Source organism: Mirounga leonina, unplaced genomic scaffold (assembly GCF_011800145.1).
Source record: "Mirounga leonina isolate KUSES-001 unplaced genomic scaffold, KU_Mleo_1.0 Mir_97, whole genome shotgun sequence".
Taxonomy (NCBI): domain Eukaryota; kingdom Metazoa; phylum Chordata; class Mammalia; order Carnivora; family Phocidae; genus Mirounga; species Mirounga leonina.
In genome coordinates, this window is record NW_023270889.1 from 3,142,074 (window position 1) to 3,163,529 (window position 21,456).

General features: G+C 38.8%; 1 protein-coding gene across 2 annotated transcripts in view; it reads left to right on the forward strand.

Moving 5' to 3' along the window:
• LOC118006534 (WD repeat-containing protein 70) overlaps positions 1-21,456 on the forward strand; it is a 295,923-nt gene that overhangs the window by 232,894 nt on the left and 41,573 nt on the right. For both annotated transcript variants that reach the window (XM_034999215.1, XM_034999216.1), the window contains 3 exons: positions 10,055-10,154; positions 13,001-13,085; positions 14,521-14,659. In XM_034999215.1, coding sequence (XP_034855106.1) covers positions 10,055-10,154; positions 13,001-13,085; positions 14,521-14,659 — 324 coding nt within the window. The remainder of the gene's footprint in view (positions 1-10,054; positions 10,155-13,000; positions 13,086-14,520; positions 14,660-21,456) is intronic.

The following is a 21,456-nucleotide window of genomic DNA, read 5'->3' on the forward strand; positions in this document are numbered from 1 at the left end:
ACTCTTCTGTGGGTCAGTTGGGCAATACTTCTGGTCTGAAATGGCTAGGCTGATTTCTCCTGCGTTCTCTGTTGCATCAACAGTTAACTAACAGCTGGATGGTCCTCACCCACATGTCTGGCTGTTGGCTGGATGTCAGCTGGTGCTATGGGGATGACTGGGCATGCCTCTGATCATCCAGGAACCTAGCCTGTGATTTTTCACAAGATGGCTGGGTTCCAAAAACAGCAAGAGAGCCAGTCCCAATATATATGCCTCTACAGTTCTCTGCTTGTGTTTTACTTGCTAGTGTCCTCTGTTAGGCTTCTCCAAGAAGCAGATGCTAAGGCAGCATTAGATGTGTAAGAGATCTATTGCCAAAACTCCTGGAAGGGAAAAAGTGAGTGGGGAGCCAGAGGAGGAGGCTAGAGAGTACCAGATGGTAATATAGGTCCAGCTCCTGTGGAAGAAAGAGGGAAGGAAGGGGGGAATTAGGGTTGGCTAGGAAGAATCTCAGACAGCAACATAGTTCTAAGAAAGCTTTGGCCAGGCCAGTGGGAAGTCCTTTTGCCAGAATCACCTTAAGGCTTTATTAATCTGCTCCAGCTATGATCTGTCATTCATCACAGCAGCTACAATTGGGACTACTACTTGATGAAGTCTGTAGTCAGCAATCCCTTTGTGGAAGGACTAGGAGAATTATTGCTCCACTGAGTAGCACCGTCCTTTTTTTTTAAGGAATCTAGCTACCTCTGTAGTCAGTAGGCTCCTGATCTGGAAATAGACTTAGATATGGGAATAGAGCAAGGGATCATAACTTTTTGTTCGGGTGACCACCTTCAGCCTCCTCTTCCTCTGTTCATCTCTCTTTTTGATGGTAGAGATTAAGCATTACCTTTATTGTCTGCCCATCCCTTCTGCCCCTAGGAATGCTATATTCTGTCAACCTTCTCCACAACATCCTGCACATCAAGCCCCCTTGCCTGCCTCTCTGACTTTGCCAGTCATTATACTTTACATTATAATAATTGCAGCCTGTTGGCTTCTAGTAATCAAGCACTGCAACCTGGCTATTATTACTTTGGGCCTCATCATCCCTGTGGATGTTAATTCTAATGGTCTGGCTCCGTGACATTAGCCCTGGGCTGTAGTGGAGAGCTGCCACTGAACTTGTCCATGATGCTGGCTCTCTCCCCTGTGCTTGCAGATGTTCCCTGTAAATGGTGGTTCTTTGGAGTTTTCCCATGAAAAAAAATAATCTGTGTTTTCTGGCCTGACACAATATAACCATTCCAGTATGCCCACTTCCCTTGGCCTTCTTATTCTTTTCTCTGTCCTCTGCTAGGGCAATCAGGGTGTTTTTATTTTGCTCAACATGGCCATCACTTTTCCAGGCCTCTGATAGCATCCTAGCAGCTTGTTTGCCCCATCCCCTGGGTTCCTTTTCCAATATCTGCACCCCCCCCCATCAAGGAATCCTGCTTATCTAGTCTTACATCAAAGCCGCCTTGATTAAGCATCTTCACACTTTAAACTCAAGGCTCCTCACAATAGCTGCTTCCTGATTCTTGCATTCTTTTGGTATGTAATCTCTTTCCTCCTTTCAGCCTCCACCTCCCTCCATCCCCCAGGTGAGTAATCCTGGAATTCAACCCTAGTTATTAGCCTAGCAGCCAGGAGAGGACGATGTAGGGGAAGGTCCTCCTGTGGGAGGGGCAGTTGTAGCATCTTCCAACACAAAGGAAGTTCTAGCTCTTCCTAGGGCAAGAGTTGGCCATCTCTCTAAGCTGTGAGAGTTCCAGGGGCATCTGCAGATCCAGCATTCTATGGACATCCATCCAGATATCCTATCCTTATGTTTCAGAGTCTCAGGTTTTCCCAAGTAGAGCCCTGACCTTAGAATAACAGACCTGCCTTGGTTGAGCATTTAAATGTCTCTGGAGCTCTATAAATCTAACTACCAGATCACTTTTGTTTGTTGCTCAGCTCTGTCTGTTCTTCCACTGCAGGAGATGAGGGCCTCTTCGAAAAGTACCAAAGTTGGCCCTCTGGCTCTCCCATGTAGTCTTTAACTGTTAATGGTCTTCAGTTTCTCATTATCCCTCTGTAGCATATCAGTACGACTTAGCAGTAGCCAGCCAACACTATTATCTTTGTAGGCATTGCTTCTCCCATATCTTTTAAATGCCTAAAACATTGTACCCACAAGGACATTCCCCTATACCAGGAAGTTTTTCCCAGGTCCCTTCCAGTGAAATCTGTAGCAGTTGAACCAATACCAAGTGCTAGAGTGTATCTGCACCTCATAGTCCACTTAGAACAATGTCCTACCTATCAGGCAATGAATGAGCCAGTCCCACATTCTTATCTTACCCCGATGTTGTTGGATCCCTCATGGCACCACTTGTGTTAGTCTGGGTCCTCTGAAAACAGACACCAAGAGCAGGATTAAACATGTTGAGATTTACTGGGGAAAGGCCTATAGGGGGAAACGGGGAGGGAGCCTCAGAAAATCTGGAAAGAGAGCATGATGCAGGTCATACCTCTGTGAAAGGAAAGAAAGAAGTATTAAATGTTCATCCACTGATGAATGGAGAAGTAGAATGTGATACATTTATACAATGGAATGTTATTTTGCAATAAAAAGAAATGAAGTACTTATATATGTCTACACTGTGGATGAATCACAGAAACATTATGCTAAGTGAAAGAAGCCAGTCACAAAAGATAGCATATTGTGTAATTTCATTTATATGAAATGTTCAGATAGGCAAATATACAGAGACAAACTAGAGTAGCAGTTGCTTGGGGCTGAGGGGTTATGGGGAGATGGGGGAGTGATTGCTAATGTTTATGGGGTTTCTTTTGGGAGGTGATGGAAATGAACTAAAATTGATTGTGGTGATGGTTGCCCAACTCTCTGGAAATACTAAAATCAGTGAACTGCATACTTTAAGTAGGCAAATTCCATGGTATATGAATTATATCTCAATAAAAATGTTATAGTAAAAGAAAAGAAAAAAGAGGGCTGTGCAGAAAGACTCTTAGACTATAGCACAATGTCAAAGTTTCATTCAGACTACTTAGGAGTCCTTTATCCCCTGTGCTCAGTCATTGGCTGGGAGCAGCCCTTGGAAAGCCCAGCCGAGTGACAGAGGGAGGGGGAGTGGCAGTCAGTTATGCTTTTTACTGTGGGAGATGTGACAGGCACATTTTCATGGCTGCGTGTCTTGTAAGCCCAAACAAGTCACATGTCCATACGCAGAACCCAGGTTTTGAGAAGTGAATGGCACATCTTGATGAAAAGAACAGCAAAGTTATATTGCAAAGGAATGTGCCACGCTTGCATCAACTCATTAAATTCTCCCAACAGCTGACGTGGATACTATTATTATTCTCATTTAATAGATGGCGGGGGGGGGGGTGGGCATAGGGAGATTAGTTCGCCCAAGATCATACAGATGGTAAGTGGTGAAGCCTGGATTTGAACTGGTCAGTCTGCCTGCATCGTCGGTGCTTTTTATCATGATGCCATATTTTCATGCAATATATGAATCTGAATATCACAGAATCAGTTGGAGAGGTGTTATTGTCCGTTTCTCCTCACTAAAATGAAGGCTTTGTGGCAGGAGGGAATGGGAAAGCATGTTCATATGAAGTTCCTATTCTTTTGTATACATTCTGCTCATTCTCCTTACTACAGGTCTCCCAAATCAGAGAAACAGGAGTGAATTATGTTCAGTCTAGACCAATATTTATTCTGTTCTTAATCTTGCCATTTAAAAAAATCCTGGCATATTTTTAATCCTGGTATAGTAAGTAACTCTAACATGTGATTGAAAATATAGAGTTGCGGGTGCCTGGATGGCTCAGTTGGTTAAGCAACTGCCTTCGGCTCAGGTCATGATCCTGGAGTCCTGGGATCGAGTCCTGCATCGGGCTCCCTGCTCAGCGGGGAGTCTGCTTCTCCCTCTGACCGTCCCCCCTCTCATGCTCTCTCTATCTCATTCTCTCTCTCAAATAAATAAATAAAATCTTTAAAAAAAAAAAAAGAAAGGGGCGCCTGGGTGGCTCAGTTGGTTGAGCGACTGCCTTCGGCTCAGGTCATGATCCTGGAGTCCCGGGATCGAGTCCCGCATCGGGCTCCCTGCTCAGCGAGGAGCCTGCTTCTCCCTCTGACCCTCCCCCTCTCATGTGCTCTCTCTCTCTCATTCTCTCTCTCAAATAAATAAATAAAATCTTTAAAAAAATAAAATAAAATAAAAAATAAAAAACAAAGAAAATATAGAGTTGCTTGGTTATTGAAAATAGATTCCCAATGAGAAAGAAATTTTTTATCTATTGAGGGGGTCCTAGGAACAGATTTGAGAGGACAGTCAAATGTTAGTACCCCTCGTCTGTTAGGGAGCCCCGCATTTGCTTCATCTTGCTCTTGGAGTTTGTGTTCTGGTAGCACAGTTGCATGTCAGCAACTTTCTGAAAAGAGGTAGCTACTCCAGAGTTAATAAATGTGTGGTACTGACATAAGGCATGTAGTAGTAGGTCAAATGTAACTCAGTGTCTTTGGGAGTTGAGGAGAAGGGGAGGGGTGGGACGATGTGTAGGGTGTGTTATTTTAAAAATTAACAAACTGAGAAACAGAAAGATTAAGCAGTTTGGCCAGGGTCAAACTAAAACGTATTGGATTGAAAATTTAGGTGAAGTCAGCTTGGCTGTAGGACCAGTATTCTTTCCATTAAAATTTTCTCTATTTTCAGCCTAGCAACTCATTTAAATTCCCTCATTTAAAATAGCTTATTCCACTGTCTCTATTAATTACAAAACATGTTTTGATCATTTTGAGGGCTGTCAGTCCTCTTGCATTGATTGACACACACTAGAACAATGAAGATACTGGGATCTAGGCAGCCAGACCCTGGATGTAAACTCAGTGACCATCGGTAGCACCACAGAATGTTTGGATTATGTTTACGATTTCAGGAATGGGTATATTTAAGACTTTGTGGAAGACATCCTACTTTTCTTTGAGAATTTTACAGGCTGCATTAGAGAAGAAAAACTAGAATTAGCATAGCCACAGAAGACGGGACCAGGAGTCATAAGTAGATATTGGAATTCTAGGAAGGAGTCTTGGACTCAGTTTAAGTGTTCCCAGTTAGAGCCACCCAGAAATGGACTGATGTTGCTTGGAACGTAATGAGTTCTGTACTGCCAGAGGCTCCCGACCCTTTTACCAGTTGGAGTTTGTGTGGTATGATCTCAGGAGAGGGCCTTTAAAACTCTAGCATTTGTGCTTGCATTTTCCATTACTATGAATCTGTGAGACTTGATACTCTCCAAATCATAACATAAGGCCCTCCTAAGAATAGGAAACCTGTATAAAGGAGTTAATAATCTCAGCTTCCCTGAAGAACGATGTTCTTTGCCTAGGATGATCATAAAATCAGTTAAAGGAGAAGTCACAATTTCAGATTTCCCAAGTTATGCCAGAAGCATTTTCAGTCAGGTTGACGTTTCCAGAGTGTAAGGGTGTTGTCATCATGACTGTCCAAGTGCTGATATTTTACGTAAGTTTAAGATCACCTCTGGCTATCATTTTATTTAATTAGAATAAACTTTTATTATTGGTTAAAGTGAAGTTAATAATTGAAGAACACTTATGACATAAAATCCGTGAGCTGTTCATCTGAAGTGAGGGCATTTTGCTTTTTTATTTTATTAGGTCCTTTTATTTATTTTTTATTTTTTTTAAATTTTATTTTATTATGTTAGTCCTTTTAAAAGAGGAAATGATTTAGATTATTTTGAGTGTAATCTCTTTTGAAATCTTAACTATTAATATGTGGCCATTTGTTATTATAAAAGAATGCTGCACTGAGATGTAAATTGATATGGCAATAGGAACTATGGGAAGTCAGAAAGACAAGGTGGGGTTTGTTTTGTGGCATATATTCACACGTTTTGCATTATAAATAATGAATTGTAAAAATTTCAGAACACCCAACCTCCAATATAGTGGCCCTTTAAAGTAGTACCTAAATGAGGAGACATTAAAGTGTGGCAGATGAATATTTGGTAAAGTTCTTTCTTACTAGATTAAGGCAAAATCACCTGTAGTCGTAATCCCTTATTCCTGTTCAGTTCCTTTTATTATAGTTATACTATCATCTGTTAGATCCAGTAGAATCTTAAGTTTTGAAACAGAGCACTTTCTCTGTGCATGAGTACCAGATGGCTGTATGCCTTTAAACCCTAGAATCCCACCCAAGGCAGTAAAAAGAGGAAGCAAGACCAATTTAGGGAACAGCAGACTCACAGCCTCATCTCACCCCTTCTCTAAGCAAGGGTGAGAATTAGATTATCACAGGGAAAAACCTCTTGCCACGGGGCTCATGCTGAAGTTTATATGAGATGATTCCTTTGTACCTTTTAAGGTTCTTTAACCCACTTTACTGGTCTATGTATATATACACATTTATGTGTATGTGTTTATGTGTTCAAATGTTGGCATTCAAAATCTGTTTTGTCCTATTAATAATAAAAAGTACATATTGATCAGTTTGTTAAATTATAAAATATTATATATACTAGTTTTTGTCTTTTCCTTAAGAATCACAGAGCTGTCAGTGACCCTAGAAATCATCTGGTGCAATCCATTTATTTTACAGCAGATAAACTTGTGATCTGGAGAGACTAATTTGTCCCCAGTCACACTGCTAGTTTTTACTAAGCTAAGTCTAGATTTTCTATCTCCTGGTCCTGGCCCAGTTTTACTATAGTGCACTGCCTTACCGCTCCTGAAATGACTGGTCTTCCTTCTCTTTAGATGTGTATATATATTTATGAGCATTAAAAATAAACAAAACATTTAAAACAAATAAATAAAAAACTAAGTTAATTTCACTGAGAGGCCAAATGTAAGTACAGACTTTTTGGTAAGCTGCTACCAATACAGTATCTTTCAGAAGTTCTATTTAGAGTTTAGTAGTTGATGACTTGATGAAATATGACCAAGTGGCAAATTTTCCTAATTGAGTTTAGTAGCAGAGTTTTGTTTTTCTGAGGAGCCACATATTCCCAATCTATTCTCCACATGTGTTCAGAATGATCTTTTTAAAATAAGCAAACCTAGTCACATTATCCTCTGAATAATCTCCATTAAGCAGCTCCCTTTTGCCTTCAGAATAACATCTAAGCCCTTACCATGGCCTACAAGGCTCCTGGTGATCGAGGCCCTGCTCCCACCATCCCCCCCACTTCTCCTTTCCCTCCAGTCGTGGTTAGCTTGTTTTAGTTCTTTGAGTGCAACTAGCTCTTTTACCTTTATGCACATGTTAGCTTTCTGTTGCTTCATAACAAATTACCACTAATTTAGTGCCTTAAAAAAAACACCCAATTTATTATTTCACAATTTCTGTAGGTAAGATGTCTGGCATGGTGTGATGGGATTCTCTTCTTAGGGTTTCATCAAGCTATAATCAAACTGTTGGCCAAGGCTGTGGCTCTCATCAGGGGCTAAGGGTCCTCTTTCAAACGCACTGGTTATTGGCAGCATTCAGATCCTCATTTCCTTGACACATCTTTAGAGTCAACAGTGGCATTTCAAACACTTCGGATTCTTTCAGTCTCTCTGACTTACTCTCTGTCTTGTCTCTGTGGCTTCCTCTTCTGTCCTCAGCCAGAAGGTTCTGCTTTCAGGGTCTCATGTGACTACTTCAGCCCCACCTGGATAATCCAGGATAATCTCCCTCTTTTAAGGTTAACTAGTTAGTAACCTTAGTTATACCTGCAGAGTCCCTTTTGCCATGTAGAGTGACATGTTTATGGTCATGGCACCAGGGGATGGAGATCATGGGGATCAAAATTCTGCCTACTACAACACCGTACCCTGCAACTGGAATACTCATTCTTATCTCTGCATCCTGCTCCTTCATCTGCTAACTCGTCCTTTCATCCACTGGGTCTCAGGATTTCTTTTTGCCCCTCTCTCCTCCCCCGCCCCCCATTCTCAGGTTTGGATTAGGCACCTCTCTTCAGTGCTTACTTACTACTCTTCACGTCCCCATTGTACCACTTGTCACTTCTTACGCTTACCCATATTCTTTCAGGAGACTGTCAATTCTCTAGGGAGAAAAGCCATGTTTATCTTGTTTATCATGTTTATCTTGGCACATTGTGTTTCCCTGTTTAACCTTGTGTCTTGATGCACAATTAAAAGAAAAGTTGAATCAGTAAATTATTTGTACCCATGAAAGGTGGAAGCATGAGCACCATGTTTAATACAAATTTCTAAGACTATCAGAGGAAGAGAAAGGACAAATTTAAGTCAAGCTATACAAATTATTAAAAACAAAAACCAGGGGCGCCAGATAGCTTAGTCGTTAAGTGTCTGCCTTCAGCTCAGGTCATGATCCCAGGGTCCTGGGATCGAGCCCCGCATCGGGCTCCCTGCTTGGTGGGAAGCCTGCTTCTCCCTCTTCCACTCCCCCTGCTTGTGTTCCTGCTCTCGCGATCTCTCTCTCTGTCAAATAAATAAATAAAAAATCTTAAAAAAAAAAACAAAAAAACCCAAAAAACCCAAAAAACCCATCCTGCTTTTGTGAGTTAATGAGGTGCTCCTCATTACTGGAAGCTTTTAGGTGGAAGCTCACTGACAGGGTGTCAGGGATATTGGTGGGAGGCTAACAGACATGAGCTCTGTTTTGTGACTCATGATTGTTACGGTTGACGTAAGACCTAAGGAGATGGAGTCACTTGTATTCCTATCCCTGTGGCTCCCACGAGAGACCTATGTGCTCTTTTTTTTTTTTTTTTTAAAGATTTTTATTTATTTATTTGACAGAGAGAGAGATAGCGAGAGCAGGAACACAAGCAGGGGGAATGGGAGAGGGAGAAGCAGGCTTCTCCCTGCTGAGCAGGGAGCCCGATGTAGGACTCGATCCCAGGACCCTGGGATCATGACCTGAGCCGAAGGCAGACACCCAACGACTGAGCCACCCAGGCGCCTGAGAACTACGTGCTCTTAATCACTAGCAGTGTGCCTTGTCCATTCACTGGAATTATCCAGCCTGGTGGGGCTGGGACAATTGACTCCCTAGTATCCTGTGCTAGTTACTGAATCATAACTGAGTGACAAGATTAGTAAGTAGAGTTACTTTTATAAGTCATTAACTGTGAAGAAGCAACATTAGAAGTAAAAATACTATTAATATACATCACTAGAGAAGGAGTATAGTGTAGTGTTTAAGAGTGGGCCTTTTGGTTCAAATACCCAGCTGTACCACTTACTAGCTCTGTGACCTTAACTCAGGTACTGAAGTCTTTGTGGTTCAGTTTCCTAATCTGTAAAATGCAGATGATAATAGGAGAGCCTAACTTGTAGAGTGGTTGAGAGAATTAAGTAGGCAAGATAGTAAGAGTACATAGTAGAGTACATAGGGTATGATTAGCATTGTGTCAGGGTTAGTTCTTCCCCTCTTCCTCCTCCATAACAACATTCATTATCCTCCAGGCACATTAAAGAGCGTTCAAGACCTACAACCACATGCACAGTGTCTGGCATATACTAGGAATACAATGATATACATGTATATATATTTTAAAGTAGGCACCGTGCCCAGCGTGGGGCTTGAACGCACAATGCTGAGATCAAGAGTCACACGCTTTACTGACTGAGCCAGCCAGGCACCGCTACAATGATATTTTTTATTTAATAAATAATATGTTCATTTGTAATCTTTATTCATATTTTTCATTTTTATTTTATTCGTATTTACGATAGGAAGTGGTCCCAATAACTTTATGCTGTAAGAACTAAATACTGTGTTAGTCTTGTGTTGCTCAGTGCTTGCTAAGGTAGTCTGAGAAAGGGGACTTAATCTCTTATTATTAAAGCAAATGGATGTTTTTAGAAATCTTTTGAATTATTTTCCAGAATAAAGAAAACTATAGCCAAGTAAAATTCATATTTTACATATATCATTTTCTGGATGATAAAGTAAAATACCCTTGCCACAAAAATGTTCTCATTGGAATTCAGATGAGATGTTAACACTTTGCTTGTCTTTGCAAACAGGTTCATCCTAAATTCCACTATAAACAGGCTCATGACCCAGGCACAGACACTTCTTGTGTGGCTTTTTCCTATGATGGTAATGTCCTTGCCTCTCGTGGAGGTAGGTTAAAAACTTTCTTTTGGATGTGTTTCTGTATTTAAAAATGATCATCATTAACTCTAACAAATGTTACACTAATATCCTAACAGTAAAGCTAGCTGTGCTTTGTTTAGTGCACCTTTGCCAGTCTTTTTTTTTTTTTCCCATTAAAATGCATTTCTGACTTGGCAGTATTGTTTTCTTAAAAGGTATCAAATAAAATTTAGTTTTTATTTTAGCTTCAAATTCCATCAGAATTTGAAGCCTCCAGGGATGACTTTTGCCTCTAACTTATGGAATTTTGTAGATGATGTTCTACATTTTTCCTATATCATTTTATAATTTAGACTCTTCTGTTGGCTTACCATTGATTTTTTTTTCAGTTTGAACACTGTACCTCAATTCAGTTAAAAAAAAAAAAAGTTGCGTACCTGAATGTTAGTTTTTAAATGGCCACATAGTTCTGTATGGCCATATTATGTTTATTTACCCACATTCATGAGGTAGAATATGGGTTTCTTCTTGCTGAATCTTTCTCACATGGATGAGCTAAGTGTTGACAGAAGGAAACAAGAGAATAGTAAGGGCAGCTTATGAGCAGAGCATTACGGGAAGTATGGGGCATGACTGAGGATCTTCCTGTAGGCCTATTTGTGGGGAGGGAAAAGAAACAGTAGAGTAGGTAGATTGGAGCCATTACAGATGGCTTTAAGTATCACATAAAGGATTTAGTTTTTATTCTGTAGGCCATGTTAATCTAGCAACACTACATTTGGCCAGTCATTCACTCACTCAGCTGCTCTATGTTGAGCAACTACTCTGAGCAAGCATTGTGCTAGGTGCTGGGTCTAAACTGTGAACATCATAGACAGTGTTCCTTTCCTGAAAGAATGTGCAACCTGGCGTAGAGGGTAGTAGGAGTGAGGAGGAGATGGAGAGACTTGGCCCAGCTTTTGCTCAGTTCAGCCATTCCATGTCTGTGTACCTTGGGAACTGCATCAGATTCTCTTTCCTCTGAGGAAGCCTTGTCTGTTATATCCAAACTACCCTCACTTACATAATTGTAAAACATCAAAGCACATGTATTTTCTATTTATGGTATATATGGAAAAGGGGGGGTCTGTATAAAATAGTATTTTGGTCCATCAATTCTAACCTATTTGAGTCCTGAGATGACTCTTTTTTTTTTTTTTTTAAGATTTTATTTATTTATTCGACAGAGAGAGACACACAGTGAGAGAGGGAACACAAGCAGGGGGAGTGGGAGAGGGAGAAGCAGGCTTCCCACGGAGCAGAGAGCCCGATGTGGGGCTCGATCCCAGCATCCTGGGATCATGACCTGAGTCGAAGGCAGACGCTTAACAACGGAGCCACCCAGGCGCCCCAAGAGATGACTCTTAATTAAGACTATATATACTCTTTACTTACAAATAGTGGTTCTTACCCCAAGTGTGTATCTGAATCTTTTGAGAAAGTTTTTCAAATGATAAATGTTTCACTTAGAAATTCTCACATTTACTCTTGCAGCTTTAGAATGGTGAACCCAAATCTCCAATGTGGAGTGGGGAGACAAGAGAGGAAGAAGTGGGAAGCATAGTTTGAAAATTCCTCTCAGAGGATTCTAAAACAGACCAGCCCCAGACCAGCTGATAATTACTAGAAGTATAGGACTAACTTCAGTTCAGACAAAGCCATTTTGGTGACAATTCTTACCTTCCCTTTCCATCCTATAATAACTGTTGGGTAACATGTCTCCAACAGAGTACATATACTGTATTCCATCATTTTTCTTCCTGGATGTATAGAATATGGCAGATAGAAGTCTATTCAGCAGAGTCCCCAGGTGTTGTAAGGTACTCCTGCTAGCTCCAGAACCTGTCAGGTTAGCTAAACTGTTTAATGCAGATTAATGTTTTCTTATTGTTTGAGAATTATGAGGATATGTAATCTTTTTTTTAAGACTAAAAGCCAAAAAAAGGTGAGTCTTACAGAGTCTTTCCATTTTAAGCAGGTCCCCAGTCCAGCCAGTTGTGGATTAGTGCACCTGCCAAAAGTTGGGTTTCAGAGGAAGGGTCGCTTGGGAGAGAATGGAGATTTTTATTGAAATCTCCACTCACCTCACTTGCACCTGATACTGATTCTTTATTGGACCCAAGGGGTTGAGGCAGGTCTCAGCTGTGGACGCTGGGGAGCAAGAACAGCAAAGACATTACTTATATGAGTTTTGACTTTCATTCTGGTCAGGAATATTAGTTAGTAGCCCTATAGAAATAGAAAAAAAGCGATTCTTAGAAGAATATTCATTATACTTTAAAGAGCTTTTGGAAAAGCTGTACTTTCCGGCAACATGAAGAATGATAGCCGCAGGTAGAGTTACACTGGAGGGAAGGGAATCACATGGCTCAGTCTCATTAATGTTAATGGATAGCTTCATCTACGCACCAGTGGGAGAAAGAGTCTGTTGTGAACTGAACTATTTTCAGTCCTGATGGTTGTTAAATTATCTTCTTAAGAAGGCCGGTTATGCTCAACTATACCATCGGGGGACTACCAGCTGCTGTCAAATCACTCCTTAGAGTAGATTCTCCAGGGTTCCTTCTAGCCTACAGATGCTACATCAGTGTGAAAATTTATTTCTAGAAGGCCAGTTCATTATCATAAATCTTTCTACTGTTCTCACATCCACTACATTCAAACTGCCCAGTTAAAACAGTAAAATACACTTATGTGCATCTTTCTTTCCCCTTCCTTCCCTCCTTCTTTCCTTCTTTCCTATAGTTATACACTAAGTTTAGCAAACTCTAAACTTAGAACTAGTTTTTTGCACAATTCACTTTCTTTTTTTTTCTTTTTCATTCCTCTATCAGGTGATGATACATTGAAATTATGGGACGTCCGACAGTTTAATAAACCACTTTTTTCAGCCTCGGGTCTTCCTACCTTGTTTCCAATGTAAGTAGCGTATTTTAAATTGATAAATGTAAGAGAATGGAAAAGAAATTTCTTCACTTTAATTTATGTTATGTGTCTTTTAAAAAGGGACAGGAAGAGTATTTGAAATCTGTTTTTTGAAAGATACATTTTATTTTTCCCTTTTATTTGCACACTCTTCAGACCATAAAATTTTTTTGAAGTTGAAATCATATATGTTCATGTGTTTCTCTGTGTGTATACACACATAGGTCTTGGGATAGTAAAAATATTTTAAGAGATTGAATTGTTCTTTTAATATGTATAAATGACAGGGTAGGCCTGCGTATTTGTTGTCTTTTAAAAATTGAACCCCATTCCATCAAAGCAATTATTTTATAGTTACTGAGCATTACTATATCTCATTTTCTCAAGTTTTTCTTATCATCATTCCAGTCAATAATTCAGTATACTTCACTTATTCAGAGTATCTTGTTCTAGGTAGCTGAACACCATTATCTTCATTCTATTAAGTTGACAACTGAAGCATTTAAAGATTTTTCTAAGGCAACTGAGGTGGGATTTGAACTTTTAAGTCCTACAGTTGGTGCCTAAGTAAAACTTTCTATTTTTGTAGAAATAAAATTTCACATCTGTGTTAAATAATGACCAACAGGGAGAGCGTGAAGGTGATGGAAGCATCAAATGGAGGCAACTGTGTAATAGCAGAGCACTGACTCTAGCACGGCCTGTTGCCCATGGCATTTATCTGTTAAAACCAACAGATGGACAAACAAACATGAATTTATAGCTGATGAGAATTTTTTGAGCTATTATGCCTGCTGCAAGCTATGCTAACTACATAACTTCTTTGGATCATGTCTTAGATGATTCACAACCAGGTGGCCAGATCTCCAATAACAAGGGCTCTTGAATCATAGCCATCAGTTAGGTTCCCGCAGTTCAACCTGATCCTCATTTCATGGTCCTTGACTTGACAAAACTCAAATTATTTGGGGATGGTGGCTAGTGGTGGTAAAAAATAATTCCAAAACTGGACAAAATTATCACTACTTAGACATTAGTCATACAATGTCTATTTGTCTATAGCACCGTCAAGGTCCATCTTGAGTTTTTCCCACACTTCCTATACATTAAAAAATATAGTGTGTAGAAGTTAGAAGCATAGATTCTGCAATCAGACTGCCTGAGTTCAAATCCCAGCTGTGCTACTTTTGTGATCTTGGCCAGGGTTTCTTTAATCTCTCTCTGCCTCAGTTTTCTCATCAGTAAAATGGGGATAATAATGTCTACCCCATAGGATTATTGTGAAGATTAAGCAAACTAATGTAAGTGCTTGACTTACTGTGAGCCCTCTGTAAGAGTCACCTCTTGTTACAGTGGTGTTGTTTATATTTTATTTAACTCATTGCTGTAGGGTCATAAGCTTATGCTTACACACTGTTTTTGTCTGTAGGACTGACTGCTGTTTCAGTCCAGATGATAAACTCATAGTCACCGGGACATCTGTTCAAAGGGGATGTGGCAGCGGCAAACTCGTTTTCTTTGAGCGCAGGACTTTCCAAAGGGTGTATGAAATAGACATCACGGATGCGGTATGTAAATTCTTCTCTCCTCAGCCTTGAGAATGAAGTGAGGTTTGCCTCTTAGTCATCTTTTGTTTTGGTTTTAGTTTTTAAATAGAACATAAGTCCTGGCCCCTATGGTGCAATGGTAGCTACTTTTTTTTACTCACACAGGAATTACTAGTATGTTGCAGACTGGCTGATCTACACTTTCCCTTCCTCTGACCCAGTATTTCCCATGGGCCCACGCTTCAGTCAGAATTTCAGCTGGGCCGGGGACATTTGCCCCTCTGCCAACCAGTTTGAGGAAAGCAGAAGCTGATCATCACGTAGGATACAGAAAGAAGTGTCCCATAGGGCGCATGTTTGTGAAGATTCAGGGATTGTGGACAGAAGTGAAAATTATGCCTTCAGAAAGTGATGAATTGTATCATTGTTTCCTAAACCTTGAAAACTTTGACAGAATTCTGCTTGCCAGAGTTGTCATTGAGGTAAGACTCAGCTTCCACTGAGCTTAATTTCTGTTTAGTTATTTGGAAGTTTAAAACATTTCACAGTTAACTTCTGCATCTAAAAAAACCCATTAGTTTTCTTTACATATTTATATAAGCACTGTAAGCACTAAAACAGCATGCATGCATGCATTGATTCACTGATTCAGTCATTCCTTTCCTGAGACTGTAATATAGTAATAGTGAAGTTTCCCAGAGGAAAATCTGAATTCCTTTGTAGTCTTTTAGAGTATGTATTAGCATTTAGAAGGTAAGGTAAATCATTGTTATTTTCTGAGTATGAAACAGACTGATTAATGTCTGTGTAAATTTTCTTTGGCTCACTGTCAAAGCCTTTAGTAATATCCTATATCTTAAACAGTGCCCTTCTGTAGACTTCTCCAGTTGTTTCAGCTCTTTGTAAACAGTTGGGACATATTATGTACTTATGTGATTCAGACAATTGAACAACTGTTTTTAAGTCACTAGTCAAAAGCTCCTGTCTCTAATGTTCTAGTATTACTGTGGAGTCTTAATTTGTAGGCCCTAAATTTGAAACTGTGGTATAGTTAAAGACAATGAAATAAATAACAATGAGACTAATTCTAGATGAGTACTTAAGTTTTATAGATTCTAATCTCATGATGTAATTTGAAATGTGCCAGCACTAATAATAATTTTTGGGGGGTACATCCAAGAGCCAACTTAAACACTAGAATCAAAGAAAAACATTCTTGACTCTATCAACTTTAATCTCAAAAAATAAAATTATTATAATTGGTTGTTCCAGAAGTAAGCTGTGTTCTGTTATGCCTCTCAATGACAATACATTTCAGTATTACTCATGGTGTTATGGTTTTAAATTATAATTAAAATTGAAACCTAAATAAAATTGCACTTTTAAGACACCCTATGTTTTTGTAGTGTTTAGAACATGCTGTTTGCTTTGTTGCTCTGAGTTGCTTTTCTAGCTAGATCTTTTCCTCCATAGTGCTTACTGCCATTGCATCTGTTACGTTTGTTGTCTGTTTTCTTGCACCAGGATGTAAGCCCACTAGAGCAGGAACTTTGTCTGTTGTGTTCACTGTGATCTCCTCAGTGCTTAGAACAGTGCTTGACACATATTTGTTGAATGAGTGAATGGTATACTTGGCAAGTCCATGTAATGCATACTGTACAGCACAGGTATGTCTTTGGAGAGTGAGGCAGGAGAGAAGTATCTAGAGATGGAAAGGTAAACTGATCTGTATACCGTAATAAGAAGGTGACTTTATCTTCTGTTTTTTGTTTGTGTGTGTGTTTGTTAAAGCAAGGGAATGGCACAGTCCGATTTAGGCTTTAGAACATAATTTTTATTGAAGTGTGAAGGTTAGATTTACAAGATTTGGTGTTGTGTACGAAGGCTGAGGTTTATTACTTGAGAGGCTGGGCCAGTGTTCCCCAAGATTAAAAAAAGAAAAAGAAAGGAAAAAAGCAGATTTTGGAAGAAACACAGTGCATTGTTGTTGATATGTTGAGCTTGAATACCTGCATGGCCTCTGGATGGAGATAGTAGGCAGATAGATAAGTGAGTTTGGTGCTTAAGAGAAAGAAGACACAGTTTTGGGAGAAATGTTTACAGTTTATAGTTGGAATGTTGTTTGCTGATTAGTTTAAGAAAAGGGCACAAAGGATGGAGAACATGAGCCCTAGGAAACCTGAACGTTTAAGGGATGAGCAAATGAAGAGAAGCAAGCAAAGGAGAACGGTCATTAAGTAAATGGAATATACCTTCTGTTGAACTGTCTTAGAAAAGTCAGAAAACAGATTTTGAGAGCCATATTAATAGACAGATGAAGAGAAAACTTCAAATAGGGACAAAAGGGCCACAGCACTGTGAAGCAGCCTTTTAAATAACTGATTTAGGACCTGTTTGATTGCGTTTTGTTGTTAATATCAGACAGCATTGTTTTTGTTTACATAGTAGAATGGTACGTTAAAAGAACTTTAAAATGCCCCTCTGATCTAAAGTTTTAAGTCTTGGAATGTAAGAAAATAAATGTATTCTTTGGAGTGGATAAAGATGGTGGACATTTTGCTTGAAGGGCCAAAAATATCTCTTATTTTATTGTATTTTTGTCATTAAAAACCAGAATAGTCGTTTCTTTTGGAAATACTGCAATCTGCTGTAGTAAGATACATACTGTGTTGAGTTTTAATTTACATAAAAGGCAACATCTCATTCTTAATATCAGCATTTAGAGGTGTGCTTGCTTGATTAGACACAGACAACGGTGGCTTTAGGTCTATCCTAGATGAGTCCTTTTACTTCAGTAAAGTATGAGTGATTGTATATCTCACACCCTCTTCTAGAATAAAATAAATCCCTAGGTAGTTATATTTTAGAATGCCAAGCGCCACATGTATATGGAGCCAAACATTGTTTTCAGTCAGGGATATTAAAAACTCTACCGTTGCCTAGTAACTAAAAACTATACTACAAGCTTCACAATAAATAGCTTTCAAAAATATAAAATAAAAATTTAAAAATATTTTCCCGTTTATTTTTGAAAGAAACTTAAAGGAAAAACTGGTTTTAATTCCATTCTCTGTGTTGTTATATGCTCTGAAAATTTTTTTCTCTTCACTAGGAGTTGACAAATGTTTCTTTAACATTTACCATTTTTATAGTATAATGTTCATACACATTTTACAATTCTGCTGGTATTATTTTTAGATGTTTCTTTGTCGTCCAATTGTATTCCCTCAATTGAAAAAAACAGCATATTTCTCAGTTGTCATCTAATTTTTTTATGATTTGAGTAGTGTGCTTAGCCTCTTTTCTAAGATAAATTCCAGAATATAACTTGAATCTTGAGTTTACAAATCACTTTAGTTTTTGTGTAAGATGGGACCCTAAGCTTTTGTATATTGTATAAAAAGCTACCATTACTCTATTTTGTGTGATGAAAGTATAGGAGAGAAAGAATGGATAAAATACAATTTGGAGATGATGTATCAATTATTATTTTTTTATTTTATTTATTTATTTTTTAAAAGATTTTATTTATTCACTTGGGAGAGAATGAGAGAGAGAGCATGAGAGGGGGGAGAGTCAGAGAGAGAAGCAGACTCCCCGCTGAGCAGGGAGCCTAGTACGGGACTCGATCCCAGGACTCCAGGATCATGACCTGAGCCGAAGGCAGTCGCTTAACCAACTGAGCCACTCAAGTGCCCGATGTATCAGTTTTTTAAAAAATATTTATGTTTAGAAGAAACATAGACATATTCAGACCTTTTCAGAGTTCTAATTATTCTGGAGAGGACCTGAAATAACGTTATGAACTACTATTAGCTTAGTAATTTTTCATCAAGCTATAATTTGTTATAAAATGACTAACAGACTTGCCTTTTTCACTAATATAAATCAAAGGACATGGTTTATGCAATTATACTAGCATATTACCATTTATATTCTTTAACCCAAGTGTAATGGAATAAAGTTTTTTGACCTGATATTATTTAAGATGGTGGCCTCTTCACCTCAGCTGCTTTTGGCAATAATTTAAAAGAAATAGCAGGTGTTCCCTTGGGTAAAGAGGGAAAAAAAAGTAGAAAGGAAAAAAGCTAGAAATCTCACAGTTGATCCTGACTACTCTTCTGATTTGTTTGTTAGCTTATGTACTTTGGTGAGGGACCTTTGTTTCTGCAAACACTGACTGAACAAAGTGAGGAATAGAAAGAAAAAAAAATCAAACCTTTATTTACAAAACATAGCTATAGATCTAGCACAGCTGATCTGGTATATAGCCGCAGAAGGGAAGGGAAGGGAAATTTGCTTTGATATTTTCAACTAGACTGCTTTATTTTATTCATTCATTAGGTTTTCAACTAGACTGCTTTTGGTATTTTAATTGTCTTTTTCTGATTAATTGTATTTTTCTGATTATAAAAGTAGTACATATTAAATCTAAAAAACTGTCAACATAGAAAAGATCATTAAGAAAGTAAATATCATATCTAATCATATCACCCATAGATTATTCTCAGATATGACATTTAAATTAATACATTTTGATGTCCAAGAAAACTGCTCTATTTGGTAACCTAAAGAATGACATATATCATACAATGAAGTATCACATAAAAAGTTTTTGTGTTTTTATTAGGAGAGTATACTGATATTTTAAATCCAAAGAGATTGAAGGGAAAGAAGAAATGAGTATAATAAGGCCATAAATAATGGGCTCTTCACAAAACTAGCTATTTATCTTAATTTATGAGTGTAAGGGACATGCTGATCATTCATGCTACAATCATCCTCCATTATTTGTACATATGTAAGAGAGCAGAAAGGTCATTCAAATTAATGGATATTCCAGACGTCCTCAGAATTGGTTTTGGAAAGTGTCTTTGTTCTTACATATGAGTCTTGATAGAACAACTCTGGAAATTCACTTCAAACAAATTAATGAAGCTGTGCTTGTGAAAGCTTGTCTCTGAAGAGTTGAGGAACTCACCTCTTCTTCTGTATCATCCTGGGAATAGACCAATGATCTGTCTTACTGATGCAAGGTTCAACCTCTTTAAAAGTTTTCTGGAAATAAAGGAGTCCAGCAGTGTCTTTGCCCAGTCAGGATTGTACAAGGAATAGGACACAGAGGGAACTTGAGCTATTGGCAGTGCAAATGCCAACTGAAAATAAACTCGAAAGAAAGACTATATTTGGCATTTATCTGCCTTCTAAAATATAGTGAAACCTTCTCAATACGAAGTCTAGGGGATGGAAAAAATGGACTTTGAGTTTAGCTTTCCATTATCTGATTTTTATTAAAGAGCAATCAGGCAGCTAGTTGACTAGGGAATAGCAGTTGCTTTGAATTATATATTATCTTGGATAAAGCAGCATCAGCTTAATGAAGTTTTGCTGTAATTCACTTTCTTGAGAAGATTAATGCAGATTCTAGATGGATACTGATTAACTATTTGTACTTACTAAAATTGGTATATTTTCCCATGGCCAAGTGATAAGACAGTATATTCAACATAGGTATTTAGAGCATTTGCTCATTGGGAACAGAAAGGCAAGGTACATGAGCACTGCCTTGTTTCCTGGTCTTCCGAGATGTATAAATATTTGATGAAAAACTCAGGAGTATTGTTTGTTCTAGCTCTGTGAAGAATGTCGATGGCATTTTGATAGGGATTGCAAACAATCCTAAAATTTGTATGGAACCATAAAAGACCCCATATAGCCAGGGGTATTTTGAAAAAGAAAACCAAAGCTGGGGGCATCACAATGCCTGACCTCAAGCTATATTACAAAGCTGTGATCATCAAGACAGCATGGTACTGGCACAGAAACAGACACATGGATCAATGGAACAGAATAGAGAGCCCAGAAATGGACCCTCAACTCTATGGTCAACTAATCTTTGACAAAGTAGGAAGGAATATCCAGTGGAAAAAAAGACAGTCTCTCCAATAAATGGTGTTGGGAAAATTGGACAGCCACATGCAAAAGAATGAAACTGGACCATTCTCTTACGCCATACACAAAGATAAACTCAAAATGGATGAAAGACCTAAATGTGAGACAGGAATCCATCAGAATCCTAGAGAACACAGCCAGTAACCTCTTCGACCTTGGCCACAACAACTTCTTGCAAGACACGTCTCTAAAGGCAAGGGAAACAAAAGCAAAAATGAACTTTTGGGACTTTGTCAAGATAAAAAGCCTCTGCACGGCAAAGGAAACAGTCACCAAAACTAAAAGGCAACCTACAGAATGGGAGAAGATATTTGCAAATGACATAACAGATAAAGGGCTGGTATCCAAAATCTATAAAGAACTTACCAAACTCAACACCCAAAAGACAAATAATCCAGTCAAGAAATGGGCAGAAGACATGAACACACATTTCTCCAAAGAAGACATCCAGATGCCCAACAGACACATGAAAAAATGTTCCACATCACTTGGCATCAGGGAAATACAAATCAAAACCACAATGAGATACCACCTTGCACCAGTTAGAATGGCTAAAATTAACAAGTCACGAAACGACAGATGTTGGCAGAGATGTGGAGAAAGGGGAACCCTCTTACACTGTTGGTGGGAATGCAAGCTGGTGCAGCCACTCTGGAAAACAGTATGGAGGTTCCTCCAGAAGTTAAAAATAGAGCTACCCTACAACCCAGCAATTGCACTACTGGTATTTACCCCAGAAATACAGATGTAGTGAAAAGAAGGGGCACCTGCACCCCAATGTTCATAGCAGCAGTGTCCAAAATAGCCAAACTGTGGAAGGAGCCGAAATGTCTTTCAACAGATGAATGCTTAAAGAAGATGTGGTT